The 21,186-nt window shown below is 49.7% G+C and overlaps 2 protein-coding genes and 1 long non-coding RNA gene across 5 annotated transcripts; 1 reads left to right on the forward strand and 2 right to left on the reverse strand.

The window, feature by feature from the left end:
- Window positions 1-124: 124 nt before the first annotated feature.
- Window positions 125-3,712, forward strand: GPS2 (G protein pathway suppressor 2). Of its 2 annotated transcripts, XM_046677649.1 has the most exons (11): window positions 125-279; window positions 486-648; window positions 1,034-1,143; window positions 1,223-1,335; window positions 1,463-1,542; window positions 1,636-1,718; window positions 2,076-2,229; window positions 2,338-2,427; window positions 2,514-2,593; window positions 2,681-2,776; window positions 2,947-3,712. In XM_046677649.1, exons 2-11 carry the CDS (start codon window positions 555-557, stop codon window positions 3,028-3,030), a joined length of 984 nt encoding a protein of 327 aa, XP_046533605.1. In that variant the 5' UTR covers window positions 125-279; window positions 486-554; the 3' UTR covers window positions 3,031-3,712. The 2 variants fall into 2 exon arrangements, with proteins under 2 accessions (XP_046533605.1, XP_046533606.1); XM_046677650.1 differs by lacking the exon at window positions 125-279 and having other exon boundaries at window positions 296-648.
- On the reverse strand, window positions 3,361-8,262 carry EIF5A (eukaryotic translation initiation factor 5A). Of its 2 annotated transcripts, none has more exons than XM_046677651.1 (6): window positions 8,080-8,262; window positions 6,008-6,193; window positions 4,685-4,789; window positions 4,346-4,477; window positions 4,178-4,251; window positions 3,361-3,998 (listed from the first exon to the last, which is right to left on the reverse strand). In XM_046677651.1, the coding sequence occupies exons 2-5, from the start codon at window positions 6,170-6,172 to the stop codon at window positions 4,189-4,191; spliced, it is 465 nt and encodes a 154-aa protein (XP_046533607.1). In that variant the 5' UTR covers window positions 6,173-6,193; window positions 8,080-8,262; the 3' UTR covers window positions 3,361-3,998; window positions 4,178-4,188. The 2 variants fall into 2 exon arrangements, with proteins under 2 accessions (XP_046533607.1, XP_046533608.1); XM_046677652.1 differs by lacking the exon at window positions 8,080-8,262 and adding an exon at window positions 7,716-7,850.
- Window positions 8,263-14,274: 6,012 nt separating this feature from the next.
- LOC124247867 (uncharacterized) lies at window positions 14,275-18,473 on the reverse strand. Its single transcript, XR_006890847.1, has 3 exons — window positions 18,020-18,473; window positions 17,676-17,805; window positions 14,275-14,532 (listed from the first exon to the last, which is right to left on the reverse strand). It is a non-coding gene; the product is annotated as an uncharacterized LOC124247867 (long non-coding RNA).
- Between the last annotated feature and the right edge of the window lie 2,713 nt (window positions 18,474-21,186).

The raw sequence follows: 21,186 nt of genomic DNA on the forward strand, positions 1-21,186 counted from the left end.
TCCCCGGTGTGCCCGGCCCCGCAAAATGAGGGGCTCTGCCCGCGGGGCGCTCCGCAACTGTCGCGCGGCCAGGAGCGGCGCCTGGGCTGCGGGCGGCGCGGGCCCGGGCGCCCCGGCGGGGTTTGGACAACGCGGGCATCCGTCGCATGCGCTTCCGCCTCTTCCTTTCCGCCCAGCCGCGAGGCTGGCTGCTGCCCTGGAAGGACTCAGCTCAGGTGCCGGATGTGACGCAGCGGCCAAGGCGCGCAGGAGGCCGCGGAGAAAGCGAAGAGAAGGCGGGTAGGGAGGGGCCGGCGCCCGGGGTTGGCCGGGCAGGGGGCGGGGAGCGCCGCGCCGGAGACTCCGGCGCCGCCCGCGCACGCGGTGGAGCCGCGGCTGTCGGCCGGGCCGGGCAGGGCGGCGGGCGCCGGACACGTGACCGGGGCGGCGGGCGGGCTTCCGCCTGGGCCGGGCAGGGTCCCCTCTAAGCGCCCGTCTGCCCTCAGGCCCGGTCCGAGGTCTGGCAGTCAGTGACAGAGCCGGGCACACACGGCCCGAGCGCCCCCGGCGGCACCATGCCTGCGCTCTTGGAGCGCCCCAAGCTTTCCAACGCCATGGCCAGGGCGTTGCACCGGCACATCATGATGGAGCGGGAGCGCAAGCGACAGGGTGAGCCGGGGCAGAAGCGGGCGGACACACGGCCCAGGGCGGCACTGCTATCCCAGGGCTGACTCCCACCCATGGGCCGACCAGTACGCTGGCCGCCGAAGCTGGAGGGGGCATGGAACAGCCCCGTTGTGGTGGGAGTTGGAGGCCAGGTCTAAACTTTAGAACCCCTGAGCTGGGAAGGACCTTGGAGAGCACCTAAAAAACCCTCCCTCTCCCTATCCCCTATTGCAGTGATGGGGAAGCCTGTCCCCTCAAGAGGGAGAGAGTCATTACCAAGAGCATAAAGGAGCACTGGGATAACTAGTTTTTGCTGTTCCTCAGTCTCTAACGTTCTAATATTTTAACCACCCTGCAACTTTGCCATTCTGCCTGACTCTTCCTCCAGAGGAAGAAGAGGTGGACAAGATGATGGAACAGAAAATGAAGGAAGAGCAGGAGAGAAGGAAGAAAAAGGAGATGGAAGAGAGAATGTCGCTAGAGGAGACCAAGGAACAAGTAAGCAGTCCCTTGATCTCTCCCAACTCTTTTTTCCCTTGGCTCTCCTGCCTTTATCTTCTCTCTCTTCCGTTCCCAGATCCTGAAGTTGCAGGAGAAGCTTTTGGCCCTACAGGAAGAGAAGCACCAGCTTTTCCTGCAGCTCAAGAAAGTTTTACATGAGGAAGAAAAACGAAGGCGAAAGGAGCAGAGGTGGGATTGGAGAGCTAGAAATAAGATTGGGGACAAAGTGTAACTGGGGATCAGGTAACAAAAGGTCAGTGTTTAATGGCAAAAGAGGGAGTACTTGTCCTTGATTTTGACCTGCCTTTCACTCCAGTGACCTGACCACTCTGACATCAGCTGCATACCAGCAGGGCCTGACTGTTCACACAGGAACTCACCTCCTCAGCATGCAGGGTGAGCTTTATAGAAACCACTTGTTAGAATGGGCCTTCCTGGGGGGTTGCAGCCTCCCATTTCAGCATCAGTGAAGCCCCTCTCCCTCCATAGGGAGCCCTGGAGGACACAATCGCCCAGGCACCCTCATGGCAGCTGACAGAGCCAAACAGATGTTTGGACCCCAAGTGCTTACGGTAAGAGGATTGGGTGTCTAACCCACTGTTTTTCCCTACTTCCACCCAGACCTAGGCATCCTCAGTTGACCATTACAGTCATGCGTTGCTTAATGATGGAGAGACGTTCTGAGAAACACCATAGGGTGTACTTATACAAACCTAGATAGTATAGCCTACTACACATCTAGGCTATATGGTGCTAATCTTATGGGACCATCATCGGTGTATGTGTGGTTCATTGTTGACTGAAACATTGTTATGCGGTGCATGAATGTAACACTTATCTGTATCAGTAAAAACGGGGCATGCACAAGTTACTTGAGTTTCTGCTTTCAAGGAGTTTACACGCAATGAGTTCTCATCCTCCCTTTTTAGACCCGGCACTACGTGGGCTCAGCAGCTGCTTTTGCAGGGACCCCAGAGCACGGGCAATTCCAAGGCAGCCCAGGTGGTGCCTATGGGACTGCTCAGCCCCCACCTCACTATGGACCCACACAGCCCGCCTACAGTCCTAGTCAGCAGCTCAGGGGTGAGTGGTGGGAAAAGAGGGAGAGGGCTTTTCTTAAGGCCCAGAGGGAGGAGTGTTAGAAACAGGCTAAAAGAAGGTTCTAATGGCTGTGCTTCCTGCCTTTCTCAGCACCTTCAGCGTTTCCTGCAGTGCAGTACCTGTCTCAGCCACAGCCACAGCCCTATGCCGTGCACAGCCACTTTCAGCCCACCCAGACAGGTGATAACACCCCACGAACAGGCCCTAGTTCCGAGTCCTCCCTTCCTCTTCTTCACTCATTTCATACACTGCTCTTCCCCACCCAGGGTTCCTCCAGCCTGGTGGTGCCTTGTCCTTGCAAAAGCAGATGGAACATGCTAACCAGCAGACTGGCTTCTCTGACTCAGTAAGTATGAAGCCTTGGGAAGTCAGGGAAAGGGTTAGACTAAGGGGAGCCCTAGGCTGCCTCAGGTTCTGACTCTGTTCTCTGCAGTCCTCCCTGCGTCCCATGCACCCCCAAGCTCTGCATCCAGCTCCAGGACTCCTTGCCTCCCCCCAGCTCCCTGTGCAGATGCAACCAGCAGGAAAGGTAAGGATGCTAACCACACCTGTCAGAACCTGTACACTAACCAAGGAAAATAGGATTGGGTAGGACAGGTGGCCCACACCTCCCTTTTCCCCTCCTCCTGGGGGTAGTTGTGAGGGTGTGAAGAAGGGAGACTATGCACGCTGACAAAGCAATCCTTTCATCACCACCAGTCGGGCTTTGCAGCTACCAGCCAACCTGGCCCTCGGCTCCCCTTCATCCAGCACAGCCAGAATCCGCGCTTCTACCACAAGTGACCACGAGATTTTATCTTCAGCCTCACCCCCACTCCCTGCATGGGTGAGGGGCCCTGGTGTGTCCCAGTCCTAGGCCAATAAAATCTATCTGCCACTGCCCCTGGCTGCTACTGTCTGTGTTGCCTCCCACCTGGACTAGGCCAGGACTAGGCCCGGACTGCTTGGAGGGTGGGGGGTGGCAGGCAGATCTACGGCAAGTCACAGTGGGACAGTGGGTTGATTGATTGTAATGAACTCAGTGGCAGAATTCAATCTTATATTCTGGTCTCCAAATTTACCTTCCAGTCAACAAATACCCATTTAATCCAAAGCAGCGGCTGAGTTGGGGGCTTCATATTAAACTTGTAGTTTTATTCAGGTTTGATTTTAACAAATGTGTCGGGGAGAGAGCCCGCAGGAAAGGGTGAAGCCCATGGGGGCAGGGCCCTCCCAGATGCCTGAGGAGGGGGCAGGTCCCCTCCCCTCTCCTCCTCTTCCCTCCCCATCTATAGGGATCTGGGGAGAGACATAGGCAGGGGAGGGGGCTGGTCCCCAGTCTGTGGGGGTGGTACTTGGGGTTAAGGGCCATGGGGAACAAGAGACCAGACCAAGGATGCGTGGGGGAAGGGCACAAGGACCATTTGCTAGAATCCACAGCTTTCTGATTCCAGATTGAATTAAAAAAAAAAAAAAAAAAAAAAAAGAACTAAACCACAAGCAGCACCCACCCCCTCTCCCCCACCAGGGCTGTAGTGCGAGGGGAGAAGAAGAGGGCAGCTTCACCAAGGCCATGGCTCACTCACTCCTGGCCAAGGGAGCAGGGTGAAGGGCAGGGGCTCCCCGACAGATTGAGGGGGTGGGGGAAACCAAAATAAAACGTCAAATAAATTGTGTAGGAGTTGTCCAGCCAAGGGCCGGGCCAGAGCTGGGCCAGGCTGGGGGAGGGGGCCTCTGTAGGCTCGAAGATCACTGCTGCCACCACCGCCACCCTGGGTAGGAAAGAGAAACCAGGTAAGACAGCATAATACCTTCAACAGGACAAAGAGTGAGATGAACAGGACCATGTTGGGGGTGGAGAGTAAGCCCAGAACAATTAAGACTAAAGCAACTCTTTGCTGGGACAATCCAGTGTGTGAAGAGGGCTGGAGGAGAGGTTTGTCACACTCACCTAGGAGCCAGTTATTTTGCCATGGCCTTGATTGCAACAGCTGCCTCCTCTGTCATGGCGGACAGCACCGTGATCTGGAGGAGCAAGAGGGATAGTCAGAAGTCTGAGCTCAGAGGAAGCAGCACAAAGAACAAAGCTGGGCACCAAAGAAAGGGGGGGAAATCATACCAGGATCTCTTCTCCACAGTCATATTTCTGCTCAATCTCTTTGCCGAGGTCTCCCTCAGGCAGACGAAGGTCCTCTCGCACCTCCCCACTGTCCTGGAGCAGTGATAGATACCCATCCTGGATGCCAATCAGCTGGGGGCAGATAGGGAAGGAAGCTGAATGAGGCCCAGGTAGGTTGAGGATACATGGTCTGATGGACAAACTGGGGCAGCAAACTGCCAATACTAAATACCCTCTCCTCCTGCTATTTCCCTCCTCTCTCCCAGCACAAGCTCTTCCTGTCAATCTGTATTTCCCCCACAAACCACTAATCCACCTACACTCAGACCATCTACATACCTGGAAATCATTCCTTTTGATGTTGGGGACATCCATATTATGAGTTGACGGGCAGATATCTTCATATTTCTTCCCAGTAAAGATGTCGATACCAACCAGGTGGACCTGTGTGTATGCATCACATCAAAGAGAAACCCAACCAAGCTCTAGGATGGAGGAGATAAAGGCCCATGTTGTTCCTAGCTGGTGAGGGAAGTCAAACTATGCTGTTAGGGCAAAGATTAGGGGAGGTGGAATTGAACCAATCAACTTGAGAAAGAAACACTGAAGCCTCCAAAAACAACCTGAGGTGATAAGACCACCATTGAGACTGGGGTTGACAGCACCAGGGAAACTGTAGGGCAGGCTTGGAGCAGTCAGTTACCCTGACCCATCAAAACACGGACAGACAAGAGGCGAAGAGCCTAGGGGATGGGAGGAGTCTAGGTAAAAGTCTGGAAGAGTTTCCTGGACATCAGCATAACAGGCTGAGAACTTGGGAAATAAGAAAGGTAGAAGGGAAAGAGCTGAGAAAATAGGACGGCATGAGAAAGGACTATGCAATTAGGAAATACGGAAACCAGAAAGAACACAGAAAAGGATCTAGACGTTAGGGGTAACCCAGGACAAATGCCAAGTCAATAGAAGATAGAAAAACTGATTAGGGAACAAAACTACAAAAATCCAACAAGGATGAACGAGATTGAGCTTTTGATGAAAAAGAAAAGTCTGAAGTGATGAAAGCACTAGCAAGAAGGTCAGGACCCAAGAAACCAAGGAGGAGGCTCAGAGAACTCAAGGAGGAGGGCAAGCAGAGGCAGTTTGACACTGCGTCAGAGGTCCAAAGGGAAAGCTGGCACTGCAGAGTGGGGCAGCAGGGTGATCTGGAAGCTCAGAGGTACACCTGGAGTTCCTGCAGGGAAGGCTGCATTCTGTGTTAGGATTGTAGAAACTGTGGGCAAAGTGAAGGAAACCAAGAGCACCTACAAAGACTCAAGGACAGAGAGACAAAGGAGAAAAGTAAAAGTCAGGAATAAGGAAGGACCAGCTGAACAGCCTGAGCATAAAGGACCACCAAGAGAAGTTAGAGACTTACACAAAGATGGAGAAAGGAAGCGATTACCAGAGAATGGTGGGGCACAGGAGGATAACCAAGGAAAAGGCTGAAGGCTGGGGAGCAGGTATAGTAGGCATCCAGGGCTGAGTACTGAACACAAGGAACTGGCTGGTAAGAAAGGAAGGAAAGGAAGGTAGAGGGCTAGGACTGATGACAGCTTGCTGCCAGGAACCCCATGGATATGGGAGGTGCAGGGAAGGCAAGATGTGAAGAGGTGAAATTCTAACCTTGGCGTGGCCGTGTTTGCCAGTCTTGGAGGTAGACATCTCCACGATCTTACATGGCCGGCCTTTGAGCACCACAAAGCCATTCTTACGTAATGCTGAGCACTGCATCGGGAAGGTGGCTGAGGCCCCTGCATCTCCTGTCTCGAAGTCCAAATCATCTGCCATTTTAAGAGGCTTCGATTCCAACTAGAGTCAAGAAGAGAACTAGGGTCAGCAAAGACAGAGATTAACAGGGGCTCCAACCTATTCCACTCTCTGGAAACATGACTTCATTTCCCCCCCCAGCCTCTTATTCCATTACCCACCTAAAATAAAGTCGAAGTCCCTAGATTAAATACTGTTTGGAATCACAAAATACTTCAGAACTGGTGTATATATGAGGTGCGGGTGGGAGGAGGAATAAGCTGCATCCCCACCCCCAAATGAAAGTGAGAGGTGGCTCGGGAAAAGAAGGCTCCAGGAAGTTAGGATGCCAAATCTCTGAGATGGGCAAAGGCCTAATTCCTGGGAGGGGGAGGACTCAGGTGTTACTTGCCACTGAAACCAACCACCCCTCTTCCCCACATATAACCAGGGCTATAATTAGGTGAGCAGCTATGAGCCAGCAAAAGGGCGGGGCTAATGGGGGGGAGGAGAAGGGAGGGTGGAAACCGGAGGACAGGGCCCCACCCGTCTCTGTTACACCCCCCCCCCCCCCACCGTATCCACACACAAGCCAGTCACTGGTACAGGAAACCACAAGGCCTCTTTGGGGGATTCCCGCCTCTCCAACACGCGTTTACAGATGCAGTGGAGGGGGAGAAAGTAAAGTTGTTTTCAAACTGATCCCCCTGCCAAACACCTCGGTCTTGTTTCCCAAAGGGAACCCAGGAACCCAGCCTCTCCTTGAGGGCCCTCCCACTTTTCCCAGGATGCATCGGTCCTGTCGGCTTTTCAGGCCGGGCCTGTACAGTCAGTAGAAAGTGGGGGAGTGGGGAGTGGTGAATGACAATAAAATGAAAGCAAAAGGCTGGTAGTAGTGAGTAGTATAAATTATACTAAGATAGTAGAGTTAAGGACTCTAAAATCAAGAACTCCCAAATCAGACACAGCGAGGAACACAGTGACAAGGTGAAGAGCACCCATCACAGCGCGGAACTCATCTGCCCTGGACTTTAAGACGCTGTCGGTACAACCAAGAAGAGTTGGGCTCGCGTCCAATCGTCCTCGGTTTCCCCATTTCTCTGATCTCCCAGCGCAGAAGAGTGCCACTTACACCTGGCTGGCAGCCTCACTTCATGTGAGGATTGGGGGAAAGTTTCAGGGGCCCATGAGGTGGGGACGCGCTAACATATGCCCGCAGCGGGCTCTCCTGAGTGATCAGGATCTGGGCCTCGGGCTTCTCCCACTCCTCAAAATTCCACACTCCCTTAGGCGCCCGCGAGGACCAGCTCTGCCCGCGCTGGGGGTTGCCGGCTCCCCCCCACCATGTGGCCGCCGGGGGCTTCCGGTGGCCGGGATCTGGGGGGAGGGGTCCCCACGCTGCCATGCGGCCCCGGTCCACGTTCGGCCATGCGGCCTCCGACCCCGAGGGCAGCCTCCCGTGGGGCGCACTTCCGGTGCCGCGGCCGCCCCCTCCTCAAAAGCCGGAGCCACGCCGCCTCCCCTCCCCCCCGCCGGCCGCCAACCCCCCCCACATGCCCTCTCACCGAACAGCCCCCTCCCCCACCTCACGTGGCCGCGCGGCGCCCGGTTCTCAACGGCCCAGGTACCCTTGTCCCAGCGGGCCGATCTAGCCCCCGGCCCTCGTCCTGGCGTGGCCGCCCGGCGGCCTCTCCCGCGTGGTGGCCTCGCGGCTCGCCGTCCCCCGCCCTGCGTCGCTCCAACGTCACCCGGCCGGCCCCAACCGTCACCCCGCGCGCCAACCGGGACGCGCGCCCGCGCCTCTCCGCAACTCGCGCCGCTCGCCGACCGAACCCCGTGCGGCGGCGGCCGCCGCTCCCCTCTGCCCCCTCCCCGACCCCCGCGCAGTCCCATCTGTGTGCCCAGGCCAAACCCAAGATTCCGCGCACGCGCGCGCTGCCAGCTCTCACCTCGCGCGAACGCAGTGACTCGACTCCGTCCGCTCGCCGCGAGTCCAACCGCTGCCTCCGAGCCGCTGCCGCCGCCGCCGCCGCCTCTACCGCCGCCGCCGCTGCTGCACACGGGTCTTAGTACGCAGGCGCCGACTCCCCACTGACCAACCAAGCAGCCCTGTGACAGCCGCGCAAGCGTGCTATCTATCTCCTCGGCCCTCCACCCCCGCACTGCGCAAGCGCACAGATCCTCCCCGAGCTCCACCCTCCCTCCCACCTACCCATCCAATGACGCTCATACGTGACCCCGCCCCTCACAAATCCTGAGCTCTTCCCACCAGTAGGCAACGCGCAGGCGCACCCGGTTTTTTAAGCCCTTGAACCACCTCTTCTCTCCCGGTGATAGACCGCTAGCCCTACCGGACAGTCCTTGCGCCTGCGCAGTAAGGAGCCCTGCACTCCACACCCTCTGAAGGAAACGCCTCGGCCTCAAAGCGCATGCGTGTTGGGAATCCTGAACGCCCCTTCCACCTCAGACGTCGTCTGTACGCCCGGCGTTGAAAAGACCACGCCACGGTACGCTTGTCTTGTCCAGAACGCATGCGTCCTAGGAAATGCCCCACCTCGGCTTTAACTGGACGTAAACGACTCACACGTTTCAGAAAACTTGCACTGTGGGTGGACCCCTTGTCTCGAAACCCATCCCCCCGGTCCACACATGCGCAAGAGAGCTCTTTCCGCTCCCCAGTCCTAGCGCGCTAGTGTGGTCGGGTTACCACCCATCTCGGCTTCACTTCTCTAAACTGTACGCCTCTGCTCTGCCATAGAGTTTCACCCGGAAAGATAGAGCGGTCCTGTCCCAGCCACCATCTTGTTTAAACCTTCGGTCCTTATTGGTCCTTATGGCTTCCATAGAAGCCTTTTTACCTCTGATTTGTAAATAAAGAGACTTACGTGGCATTTCTTTTTTTCCCAACTGTTCTCTGCGGTCTCCAAAACAATAGCGAACACCTTTAGAAAAAATTCTCCATGAAGAAGAGTGGTATGTTAAATTCCACTGACGTTCTCTATAGCATAGGAGATAACCGTGAAGCTGGAAACAAGCTACCTCTCGGAATGTGTTTCCCTGGCCCTCGCTCTTGGGAAGAAAGCGGCTTCTTTTCCTGAAACTTTATAGTCTTTTCTCTCCAGTTCCCAGGTTTCCATCACTACCTTCACGGCTGCCTTGTTTGTGTCGGTAAGCTAGGCGGACAACAGTACTGTGGAACAAGACGAGCAACTAAATATCTGGTCTTGGAATCCAAAACCCTGAATCTGGTTCTTGTTTTGTCCAAGAATCCTGTGATACGGTAGATGTGAACTGCAAGCACTATCTTGAGTTACTACATTTATGCTATCACCCCTAGCTCCTTCCATTCAATTTTTTGAAATTTCTGCCCTTGTCTTTGTTAAAAAAAAAATTCTAGGGTGCATTGTTTAAAAATTCAATTCCTGCTCTTAATGATGTGTTGTCCATATGATCCAACAATTCCTTTCCTAGGTATACCCAAAATAAAAATGGGTATGCCAAAAAAGCCTTGTATGAGAATATTTACAGCAGCATTATTCACAGAAGCCAAAAGGTGGAAACAACCCACATATCCATCAACAGATGAATTGATAAATAAATTATGGTATGCAGATGTAATGGAATATTATTCAAACACAAAAAGGAATGAAGTACTAATACACTCTACAAGCAGGTGAATTTCAAAAACATGCTAAGTGAAAGAAGCCAGATGCCAAAGGTCACCTATTCTATGATTCTATTGTGAAATATTCAGAATAGGTAAATCCGCAGAAACAGAAAGCAGATTGGTAGTTGCCAGGTACTGTGGGGCAGCCAGAGGAGGGGTAACTGCTTACAGGGCTGGGGTTTTATTTTAGAGTGATGAAATATTTTGCAATTAGGTAGAAGTGGTGGTTGGACAATGCTGTAAATGCACTAAATGCCATTGAATTGTTCATTTAAAAATGGTGGGGCTGGCCTGGTGGCGCAGCGGTTAAGTGGGCACGTTCCGATTCCTCGGCCTAGGGTTCGCCCATTTGGATCCCAGGTGCGGACATGGCACCGCTTGGCAAGCCATGCAGTGGTAGGCGTCCCACATATAAAGTAGAGGAAGATGGGAACGGATGTGAGCTCAGGGCCAGTCTTCCTCAGCAAAAAGAGGAGGATTGGCAGTAGTTAGCTCAGGGCTAAGCTTCCTCAAAAAAAAAAAATAATAAAATAAATAAAAATCTGTCGTACAACGAATGTTCAAAACAGCATTATTCATAATAGCCAAAAAATGGAAACTACCCAAATGTCCCTCAATTGATGAAGATGTAAATAAAATATGGTATATCTATACAATGAAATATTATTCAGCAATAAAAAGGAACGAAGGACTGGGTACATGTTACGACATGGATAAACCTTGAAACATTATGCTAAATGAAAGTCAGTCACAAAAGACCACATAGTAGATGATTCTATTTATATGAAATGTCCAGAATAGGCAAATCTATAGAGACAGAGTAGATTAGTAGTTGCCTAGTGCTGAGGGGTTAGGGGAAAGAGGAGTGACTGCTAATGGGTACAGGGGAAGGGGGAGAGGGTGTCTTTTGGGGTGATGGAAATGTTCTAAAATTGATTGGAGTGATGGTTGCATTCTTCAGATATTAAAAAACATTGAACCTTACAGTTTAAATAATTACATTGTATGATATGTGAATTATATCTCAATAAAGCTGTTACTTAAAAAATATATTGCTGGGGCTGACCCCGTAGCTGAGTGGTTAAGTTCATGCGCTCCACTTTGGCGGCCCAGCTTTCACTGGTTCGGATCCTGGGCGCGGACATGGCACCACTCATCAGGCCACGCTGAGGTGGCGTCCCACATGCCACAACTAGAAGGACCCACAACTAAACTATACAACTATGTACTGCGGGGATTTGGGGAGAAAAAGAAAAAATATATATCTATATTGCCGTCTTTGTATGACAGGACATAGTGTGCATAATGTGACAGTCTTAATTGGCTCATTTCTCTGAGACATTGGGGAAGTGTCCGAGCTGAGCAAAGGCACAGCTACATGATAATTAAAGGTGGCTGAGCGACAACAGCCCCCAGGAGCTTCCAATCAAAATAGAAGAGGCACCAACAATCGTGATAGGAGACTAAAGCATGCACACTCTGAGAAAGAGAAGGGCCAAATCTTGCATAGTATTGTAGAGTGATGAGATGGCACCTGGGGGGACCACAGGGGCATTGCATCTATGCACCCGCCACAGTCCAGGGTAGAGTCCTCAGCTTTGTAAGCCCCAACATGTTATTTTGGCAATCAAGTCCCTTCTTTAAGGAAACCTTTCCTGAACTACTAGACTAAGTCAGCTTCTCATGTTCTGTGTTCTCATAGCAAACAGATCTCAGTATTATCACAGATTGTTGATATTTATTTATCTGTGTAATTGCTTTACTAATGTCTGGTCTTCCCCATTAGAATATACCCTGTATAAGGACAAGAACCTGTCTGTTTTGTTTACCATTGTGTCCCCAGCTCCTGGAACTGTGCCTGGCATATATTTGGTACACTGTAAGTATCAATTTAATGTTGAGCGAAGGTATACGTGACTCAAGCTAACCAGACTCACAATAGATTGATGAAGAAATGGCAATATCAACTTACTTATAAATGAATTGAAATAGCCAAGGGCAATAGAACATCTTTGTTGGGTGGTCCATCTGTCCATTCTTTCTGTAAGAAAATAAGTGGAAAGATAAAATCCAGTCAAGGATCCTCGAAATCAAGGCAAGGGAATTAGCTACACTTCCTTCATGACAAGTACCATACAGCTGTAAGAACATAATGTGTTTGTCTTCAGTGTATAAAAGGCCTGTCTGTCTTCCCTTCAAAAAGAATCCTGGAATAGTAATAACCCTGGATCGGGACTCACTTGAAAATTATTGGAGAATCTCTCTGCTTTTTTTTCTGATTTACATACCAAGCATTCCCCTTCAGTTCACATAGAAGTTTCTTTTTTTTTTTCTTTTTAGTGAGGGAGATTGGCCTTGAGCTAACATCTGTTGTCAATTTTCCTCTTTTTGCTTGAGGAAGATTGTCACTGAGCTAACATCTGTGCCAATCTTCTTCTATTTTGTATGTGAGATGCCACCACAGCATGGCCTGATGAGCAGTGTGTAGGTCCGTGCCTGGGATCTGAACCCACAAACCTGGAGCTGCCAAAGCGGAGCGCACTAGCTTAACCACGACACCACCGGGCCAGCCTGGCAAGTTTCTTTCTTGAGAACTGATTCAAATACAATTGATCAGATTAAATCTTGTTTTAATGACATTCACATTCCTTTCCCACCTTCTTGTGGTTACACTCACTCATAAAATTAGAATTCAGATATTCTTGAAAAATTCTCCAGCTACCCTTCTGTAGATTTTCAATGGCTTTGGATGATACCCTGACAATTAATCTCAATTATTATTTCCTCATTTCTTTCTCAAAGGGTAACAGTTTAGGGGCAGCCATATTCAACTGAGAAAGAAGTTTGTCAAATGACTCTATATCTTTTCTGGTAGACTTTTTAAACCTTCTATTTTGAAATAACTTTAGATTTACGGAGAGTTGCAACAATAGTACAAAGGGTACTTTAAGGAACGCCAATGAAAAATTTTGAATGGGAATCAATGGTGTAGTGGAGGCTGGTTGCACTACAGCCTTATAAGAACCAATTGTGTACATCTCTTACCAACTCCATGTTCAATAATGTCTTATTGGTAACTTGAAATTGGCCATGATGGAAGTATTTACACCATGGAAATTGGCAGAAGCTGCAAATCAGGGCCCCCTCTCCAGAGCCAGTTGTTAAACCTTTAGCAGCACACCACTGATAGAGACCACTAATAGGAAAGATGGTTCTGATGCATATAAAGTAAGGTTAGATCAGGATAGTCCAACAATAGTGTGAGAGAGGGGTTGAAGGAGTGAGAAACCGGAGGTTAGAAAACTATCATGTGGTTCAGATAGCAAACAATGGGGGTTTGGACTAAGGGTTCCTGAGGAAAGCAGAATTTTAATAACTGGACCTTGAAAAATGGGTGGAATTTGGGGAAAAAGGTAGAAATAAGAGTAAAGAGCATTCCAAACAATGGGACCAGTGAGAGCAAAGGTGTGGAGGAAGAAGTGCAGAGTGAAAAGAGGAGCCATGCCAGTGGTTGGGGTGGAGGGCAGAGATTGCAAATGAAAGGTAGAGGCGGAAGGGAGGCCTGGACCAGATCGTGGAGTCTCGAGTCTGTGCGAAGGAGCAGGGTCTTTCTTCAGTAGGTAACAGAGGCAATGCCAGTCACTGATGTGGCTGGGTTCTAGGAAGCTCATTCCAGCCATGGGTGACACAGGATCAAAATGCATAGGTGGAACACAGGGGATTTTCAGGGCTGTGAAACTATCCTGTATGATACTACAATGGGGCATACACGTCTTTATAAACTTGTCCAAACCCGTAGAATATACAACACCAAGAGGGAACCCTAATGTAAACAATGAACTCTGAGTGATAATGATGTGTTACTATAGGTCCATCAGTCATAACAAATGTAGCACTCTGGTGGGGTATGCTGTGCGTGGGGGATGCTGTGCATGGGGGTAGGGGAGAGGTATATGGGAACTCTCTAAATTTTCTTTTTTTTAAAGACTAGCACCTGAGCTAACAACTGTTGCAAATCTTTTTTTTTTTAATTCTTCCCCCCAAAGCCCCCCAGTACATAGTTGTCGTTTCTAGTTGTGAATGCCTCTGGTTGTGCTATGTGGGATGCCGCCTCAGTGTGGCCTGATGAACAGTGCCACGTTCGTGCCCAGGATCTGAACCGGTGAAACCCGGAGCCGCCCAAGCGGAGTGCGCGAACTCAAGCACTCGGCCACAGGGCCGACCCCCCACTCAATTTTGTTGTGAACCTAAAACTGCTTAAAAAAAACAAAGCTGTTATATTTGGGAAGAAACAAATGGAGCTGAACTGGAAGCAAGAGACCAGCAAAGAGCCTTTGACGGTAGCCCAAGTGAGCAAGAATGAAGGTTTGGATCAAGGCAGTGGTGATGAGGCAGGGAGGAAAAGACGAGCACCAGAGACATTTTGGAGATTTAATTGATGAAACTTGGTGATTAATTGAATGAGGAAGATGAAGTCAAAGGGTAGGTCAAAGGTGCCTTCAGTTTGTGTGGCTGGCGGACATAACGTATTAACCAAGTCACTCCTGAAGATAAATGCAGTAATACAGGAATTAGGCAATCCTCTTAAGGTTCTGGGATTCTGAGATTCTTGGGGAGTCTGCTCAGAGTTGGATGGGCTGTGCACACTAGTCTCACGGCAGAGCTGGGCTTGGGAAGGTAGGTAAGACTGGAGTTGAGGACAAACCAGTTGTTGTCTGCGCCACTTGTCCCTTACCTGGAAGAGACAGGGTTCCATTTGTATCAAGAGGAATGATTTTACATAATTAAAAAGATTCTGTCAAATTTTCTTTATTATAAAAATATGATTCCATTGTAGAAAAAGTTTTGGAAAATGTAGAGAATAATAAGAAAAAAATTAGCCATAAACCCAACACCCAGAGACAACTATTAATGTTTTACCATATTTTCCTCCAACTTTTTTTCTATGCCTTTTTAAAAATGCATCCAAGGGGCCGGACCCATGGCCCAGTGGTTAAGCTCGCACACTCTGCTTCGGCGGCCCAGGGTTTCACCGGTTGGGATCCTGCGTGCAGACATGGCACAGCTCATCATCGGTGTCCCACATGCCACAACTAGAAGGACCCACAACTAAAAAAAAGTATACAACTATGTACTGGGGGGATTTGGGGGAGAAAAAGCAGAAAAAAAAATGCATCCGAGATCACAGTGAACAGATTCTATGTTGCATATGAAGGTAAATTAAGTCAGCTGATGGAAGGAATTTCCAGATATAAGTACAAGGAAAACAGGCAGGGGTTAAGGTCAGGGTGGGGGGCTTCTCTGTGGTACAAATATTGCACAGTGAGAATTTATCATTATCAGGGGGCCTGGGCAGGGACTAGTCTCCCTTCCACCATCATGGGCTTGCATAAAAGTCATACACACCAAATGAACTTTGAGGGAGGGCAAATAGGTAACCCTTTGGTGGTCATGGCGGTGGGTTCTTGGACTTGCTCTCCCAGCACCCAGCTGCTGGGATGATAGCAGAAACCTTGACTGCCTTCACTCACTCATCCACTCATTAAGTTAATACTTACTGAGTCCATGAAGCACGAGATACTTGGGATGCAAGAGTGGCGGGCTTAGCAGTATGGTCCCTGCCATACTGGGATCAGGGGAGCTTATCAGATAATAAAAAAATATATAATGTTGGTCTGTGTGCTCAGGCCAGTACCTGGCTACTGCCAGTCAGTGATGGGTTCATGAATGGCACTTGGTATGAGAGCAGGAGGAGCACCCTGAGCAGATGCCTGAGGGATCTTTGTGATTTTGACCTTGCTTCTTTGAAAGCTAAGAAAAAGAGGGTGGAGGTGGAGTAGAAGGAGACCACAGTGCTTCTGGGCCTGGTGGAAAAGCCCTACCCCAGAGTTCTCCCCACGCATTATTGCCAGAGGCCTTGCTGAACCTGGCTAGAGAGACAAGTCAGAAAGTTTCTTAGAGGGGCCGGCCCCATGACTGAGTGGTTAAGTTTGCACGCTCCACTTCAGCAGCCCAGGGTTTCGCTGGTTCGGATCCTGGGCGCGGACATGGCACTGCTCATCAGGCCATGCTGAGGCAGCGTCCCACAGAGCACAACCAGAGGCACTCACAACTAGAATCCTCAACTATGTACTGGGGGGCTTTGGGGAGAAGAAGAAAAAAAAGAAGATTGGCAACAGGTGTTAGCTCATCTTTTTTAATTAAAAAAAAAAGAAGCGAAAGTGTCTTAGAAACAAGAACAAGTGAGTAGGGAATAGGGCTGGGGACAGAACATAGACCCAGCTCATAGAGGAAGGGAGCTCAATGAGCCAATCACAAATGGCTATAGAGTGTTCATCGTGATCATTCATTCATTCACTCTCCAGCTGTTGACAGATCCCTTGCTCTGTGCCAGGCCCTGCAGCCAGTGGCGGGAATTAAGAGGTAGTCAGGCAACTACAGAGCAGAGTGATGCGGCCCACTGCAAGGAATTTGGAGGCTGAGTGAGCGCCAAGACAGGGCCAAACCCAGCCTAGAAGCCTGGCAGGTCTTTTGGCAGGAGAGACACCACAGCAGGGGAACCTGAAGAAGGACTGGCCCTCAACAGGGTAAGGGAGGGCCTGGGAGTTCTGTGAGTGAGGCATAAAGAAACATTAGCTGGGTGTCAATCCTTCTTGGCTTGTCTAGGCCAATAAAAAGAATACCTCAAGGGCCAGCCTGGTGGTGTAGTGGTTAAGTTTGCATGCTCCACTTTGGTGGCCTGGGGTTCACAGGTTCGGATCCCAGGCACAGACCTACACACCACTCATCAAGCCATGCTGTGGTGGCATCCCACATACAAAATAGAGGAAGATTGGCACAGATGTTTGCTCAGGGACAATCTACCTCAAGCAAAGAGGAGGATTGGCCATAGATGTTAGCTCAGGGCCAATCTTCCTCAAGCAAAAAGGGGAGGATTGGCAATAGATGTTAGCTCAGGGCCAATCTTCCTCACCAAAAAAAATAATAATAATAATAAAATAAAATTCTTCAACAAATCAACATAAAAAAATTAAAAAAAAAATAATACCTCAAGATGTAAGAGAGGAGGTGAGGTGCAGATGACATCTGTGTTAAGACCAGAAAGATCCAAAGGGCAGGTTGGGGCCTCAACTCTGACAGGGATACCCTTGCTGCATCTTCGGTCGCGGGCCTGTGCACCTGGCTACAGTCACAACCCTAATCCCATTCCTGTCTCCTCCTGGCCAACTCTTGCGTGCCTGTCAGAACTGGGATTTGGCTCCGCCTCCCGCCAATGCCGCCCTGGACACTCCCAGGCTGACTTGGTTGGCATCTTCTCTGCCTCACCACCTCTGTGCTCACCCCTACCTAGCACTTGTCTTACAGACAATGCATAAGTCTACACCACCAGACCATGAGCTCAGTGAGAACAGGGTCTTTGCATCCCCAGCACCCACCACAGAGCGTGGTCTGTGGCTGGCTCTGAATGTTTATAGAATAAATGAATGGGGAAGGGGGACAATCCGAGCAGGAGAAACTGCCCAATGCTCGGAGGGAATCAGGAAGGAAGAGTGTTGGAAGCCAGTGAGACGCGAGTTTGAAGTTAGAGATTAAAGAATACTCTCTGGGCACACTTCAGGTCACCTCGTCCTGACTGCCCAGGGAACAGGCCTGAGACCTGCGTGCGCTTCTCTCTCCTGTGCTCACCTCCTCTCCTCCTCAGGATACTTGGTCCAGCTTAGAATATCAGACTTTTCTGGCCATTGGCACCCCCAATTTCTGTGAAGGAAAAGGGGGCTGGACAGCTCAGAGGTGAGTGGGAATCAGTAAATGCTTGTCTCTACAAAGTGGAAACAGCCTTAAAAGTGGAGCTTAGACACGACAGAGCATTCCTCTCACCTGAGGCCTGTGTGGAGAGGAGGGCGTCTCCCCTCCTGCCACCCCTGAAGGGAGAAGGAGTCCTCCAAGTCAGCCCGGCACGTCCTCTAGGCAGTCCATCTCAGGCGCTACCTTGGCTCCCCAGACTGAGCTGTAATGTGAGAGTTTGATCTGAGAGGCTCCAAAGACCTGCCTGTCCAGAAAAACATCCCTCCACCCTCACTGCCCTCTGGAGCCTGCCAGGGAAGCCTGCATCCCCACCAATGGCGTCCAGTCTTCTGAGATGACTCAGTTCAACCAAGAACAACCCAGTAAAGGGCTTTATATAATCATTCAGGGGCCACTCATTCAAAACAAGGTTCCACCTGGATTCGAGGCCTGACAGAATTAGGCTCCAACCAGCTACCCCTGCTGTCCCTCCGAAGAGCCCCCACAGGCTTCCTGTGCCTCCCAGACACGGCCGTGCTGTTCCTGCCCTGGGCCACGCACTGTTTGTTTCACTTTGGCCCAGTCACTTAGCCTCTCTGGGACATTTCCTCATCTATGAGAATAGAGATCAACACTTATTTCGCAGAGAGCTCACCCAACCCTCGGGCTAGAAATCCCATCTGTGCTCAGGACTCCAAACGCGTGAGTCTAGCCCGGACTTTCTCCTGAGCTGCAGATGCTTACCTCCAACTGCCGGCTCGAGCTCTCTTCTGGGATGTTTCAAACAAGCTCCAACCAAGCTCCCGACTATGTTCCTCCTCCAGCGTTTCTCATCATCATCCACCCAAGTTGGCTCAAGCTAAAAACCTGGGTTCCTTGATTCCTTTTCCCTCACCCTCACATCCAGTCCACCACCAAGTCCTGCAGACACTATTTCCAAAACAGACTTCAAACTTGTCCCCTTCTCTCCATCCTCACCACCCCCACACTAATCCATGCCCCCATCACCTCTGCGTCCCTCCAGTTTATTTTCCACAGAGCAGCCAAGTGATATTTTAAAAACATAAATCAGGGGCTGGCCAAGTGGCATAGTGATTAAGGTTGCATGTTCCGCATCAGTGGCCCCGGGTTTGCAGGTTCAGATCCTGGGCTCATCAAGTCATGCTCATCAAGCCAGGCTGTCGCAGCGTCCCACATACAAAATGGAGCAATATTGCCACAGATGTTAGCTCAGGGCCAATCTTCCTCAGGGAAAAACCAAAAAGAAAAACAACCATAAATCAAGTAAGGGAACTTGTGCATGTATGGGGATAGGGGTTTATGAGAAATCTCCGTATCTTTTGCTCAATTGTGCTGTGAACTTAAAACTGCTTTTAAAAATAAAATTTATTTAAAAAAATAAATCAGGCCATATGACTCACTGCCCTTTTTAAAACTCTTCAAAGACCTCCCATCACTCTTGGAATAAATCTGGTCCCGCCTCCCTCACCCTCCTCCTCGTTCACTAAACTTTTTCCTCCAATAGGTTCAAGTCTTTTCTGCCTCAGAGCCTTTGCACTAGCTGTTTCACGTCCCTCCTCCCTTCATTTGGCTGTCTTCTTCTCATCCGTCAGGTCAGAGCATAAACAGTGACACACCTCCTGGCAGTGTTTTCCTGACAGCCCAATTCCAGAATAACCGCCTACATCCTCTTGTTCTGGATCACATCAATCTGAGCATTTCCTCAGGGGTCTGATTATAACTGTAATTATCACGTGTATCATATTTCACTGCCTCCTTTGCTAGACATGAGTTACATAAGGGCAGGGATCTTGCATGTCTTGTTCACAACTCTATCCCCAGCACCTTTTATGGTAGCTGGCACACACAGTACATGCTCAATAAATGCTTGTTGAAGAAATAAATATGCACATTTTCTTCTAAACTACCTGAAATATTTCTAGAAGACTCACAGAGTTGCTAACAAGCACTGCGATTATCATTACAGTTACTGGTGCCTCTGTCTTCCTCACTACATGGTCAGAGGAAGGTTCTCAATAAATGCCTGGAATTCAAATAAGGAATCCCTGAGAACAAGATTTAGTATCACAGAAGTGGAGATATAAAGAGATGGTTGTGTAGCAGTGCTGTCTACTAGAACTTTCTGTGATGAAGAAATGTTCCATATCTGTGGTAATACAGTATCCACCAGCCGTATGTGGCTCCTGAGCTTTTGAAATGTGGCTGGTGAGACTGAGGAACTGGATTTGTTGTTTCATTTAATTTCAATTAAACTTAAATAGCCACATGTACCTAGTGGCTACTGAGTTGGACAATTCAGACCAGCGTCAAGAAGACTAGTGAGGGCGGAGGGATGGGGCCTGGATGCGTAGGGACTCAGTGGCCATGGCGAGACAGAAGGCTGGATCTTGGGGCTTTAGAGCTAATCTAAGAGGTTTGAACTTTACCTATGAATCTTCAATGGGAAGCTGCTGAAGAGTTTTAAGCAGAATAGACTATTTCATTCATTCATTCAGAAATTTGCCTAATTATTTTATTTTATTTTATTTTTAACCTCTTCTCCCATTTCTATCCCTTTCCTTCTATAGGCAATTATGCCAAAGTCTATCTTTTCATTTTTGTATATTCTGATGGGACGTGATTTGTTGTTTGTGGGAATGTGTCTTTTTAAATAAGTGAGATTGCTGTAAATCTCATTGTGTTCCTTCCCTTTTTCTCTAAGCACCGTGTTATTAAGATCCATCCACGTTGCCATAAGTACACTGAACCTGTTGCTTCTAACTGCTGCATGATATGCCATGGTGCATGCCTACCACATTTCCTCCGTCACGCTCCCAGTGATGGAGGCCCTGGCTGCCTCTAGCTTCCCACCTTCACATTCTCATGCATTTCTCCTTATAGACCTGAAAAAGAATCTCTGTGGGTCACGTGCCCAGAAGATGAATTGCTGGGTCATAGGGAGTGTATATGTTTAACATGCCTAAGTATTGCCAGAAAAAAAGGCATTTGAGAGAGGTGTTTCTGGCTGCCTTCATTCACTCAGCCAAATATTTACTGGTCACTTACTAGATGCCAGGTACAGTTTTAGATGCTGAGAATACAGCAGCAAGCAAGACAGATGAGAGTCTAAGCTCACAAATGATAAACAAGAAAATAGGAACAAACTATTATAACAAATAAACAAAATAGGTACTAGTAAATACTACAGTGAAAATAAAGCAGGATGGTAGAACAGAATGACCGGGAGGCTATTTTGCTTGTGAGGTACTTTGTGAAAAATAGATTGGGCGGGGGCAGTTCTGGAGACGAGGAAACCAAGTAGGCAGGAGGCCATTGCAGTGATGCAGGTGAGAGATGCTGACAATGTGAACCAGGTAGGGGCAGTGGGGTGCATATCTCCACATCCGGATATGGTGGAGCCCTTTACCAAGAGAGCGGACCCTGGAAATTTCCAGTTGGCGGTTGGCTATCGCAGGTCTGGAGCTCACGTGGTCTGGGCTGGAGGCATAGACTGGGGATTCATCTGTGTTTGGGTTTATTGGTTTCCTAGGGCTGCCGTAGGAAAGTACCACAAACTTGGTGCTTAAAACAACAGAAATTTCTT

The sequence above is a fragment of the Equus quagga genome, chromosome 11, assembly GCF_021613505.1.
Source record: "Equus quagga isolate Etosha38 chromosome 11, UCLA_HA_Equagga_1.0, whole genome shotgun sequence".
Taxonomy (NCBI): Eukaryota; Metazoa; Chordata; class Mammalia; order Perissodactyla; family Equidae; genus Equus; species Equus quagga.

Bases quoted from the DNA above. Each gene is read 5' to 3' on its own strand.
- GPS2 (XM_046677649.1), top strand. From the start codon at position 555: ATGCCTGCGCTCTTGGAGCGCCCCAAGCTTTCCAACGCCATGGCCAGG. The intron at 1,543-1,635 runs GTGAGCTTTATA...CTCCCTCCATAG, and splicing joins TCACCTCCTCAGCATGCAGG to GGAGCCCTGGAGGACACAAT. The intron at 2,594-2,680 runs GTAAGTATGAAG...TGTTCTCTGCAG, and splicing joins AGACTGGCTTCTCTGACTCA to TCCTCCCTGCGTCCCATGCA.
- EIF5A (XM_046677651.1), bottom strand. From the start codon at position 6,172: ATGGCAGATGATTTGGACTTCGAGACAGGAGATGCAGGGGCCTCAGCC. The intron at 4,790-6,007 runs GTTAGAATTTCA...GCATACACACAG, and splicing joins GCAAACACGGCCACGCCAAG to GTCCACCTGGTTGGTATCGA. The intron at 4,252-4,345 runs GTATGATTTCCC...TTGCTCCTCCAG, and splicing joins ACTGTGGAGAAGAGATCCTG to ATCACGGTGCTGTCCGCCAT.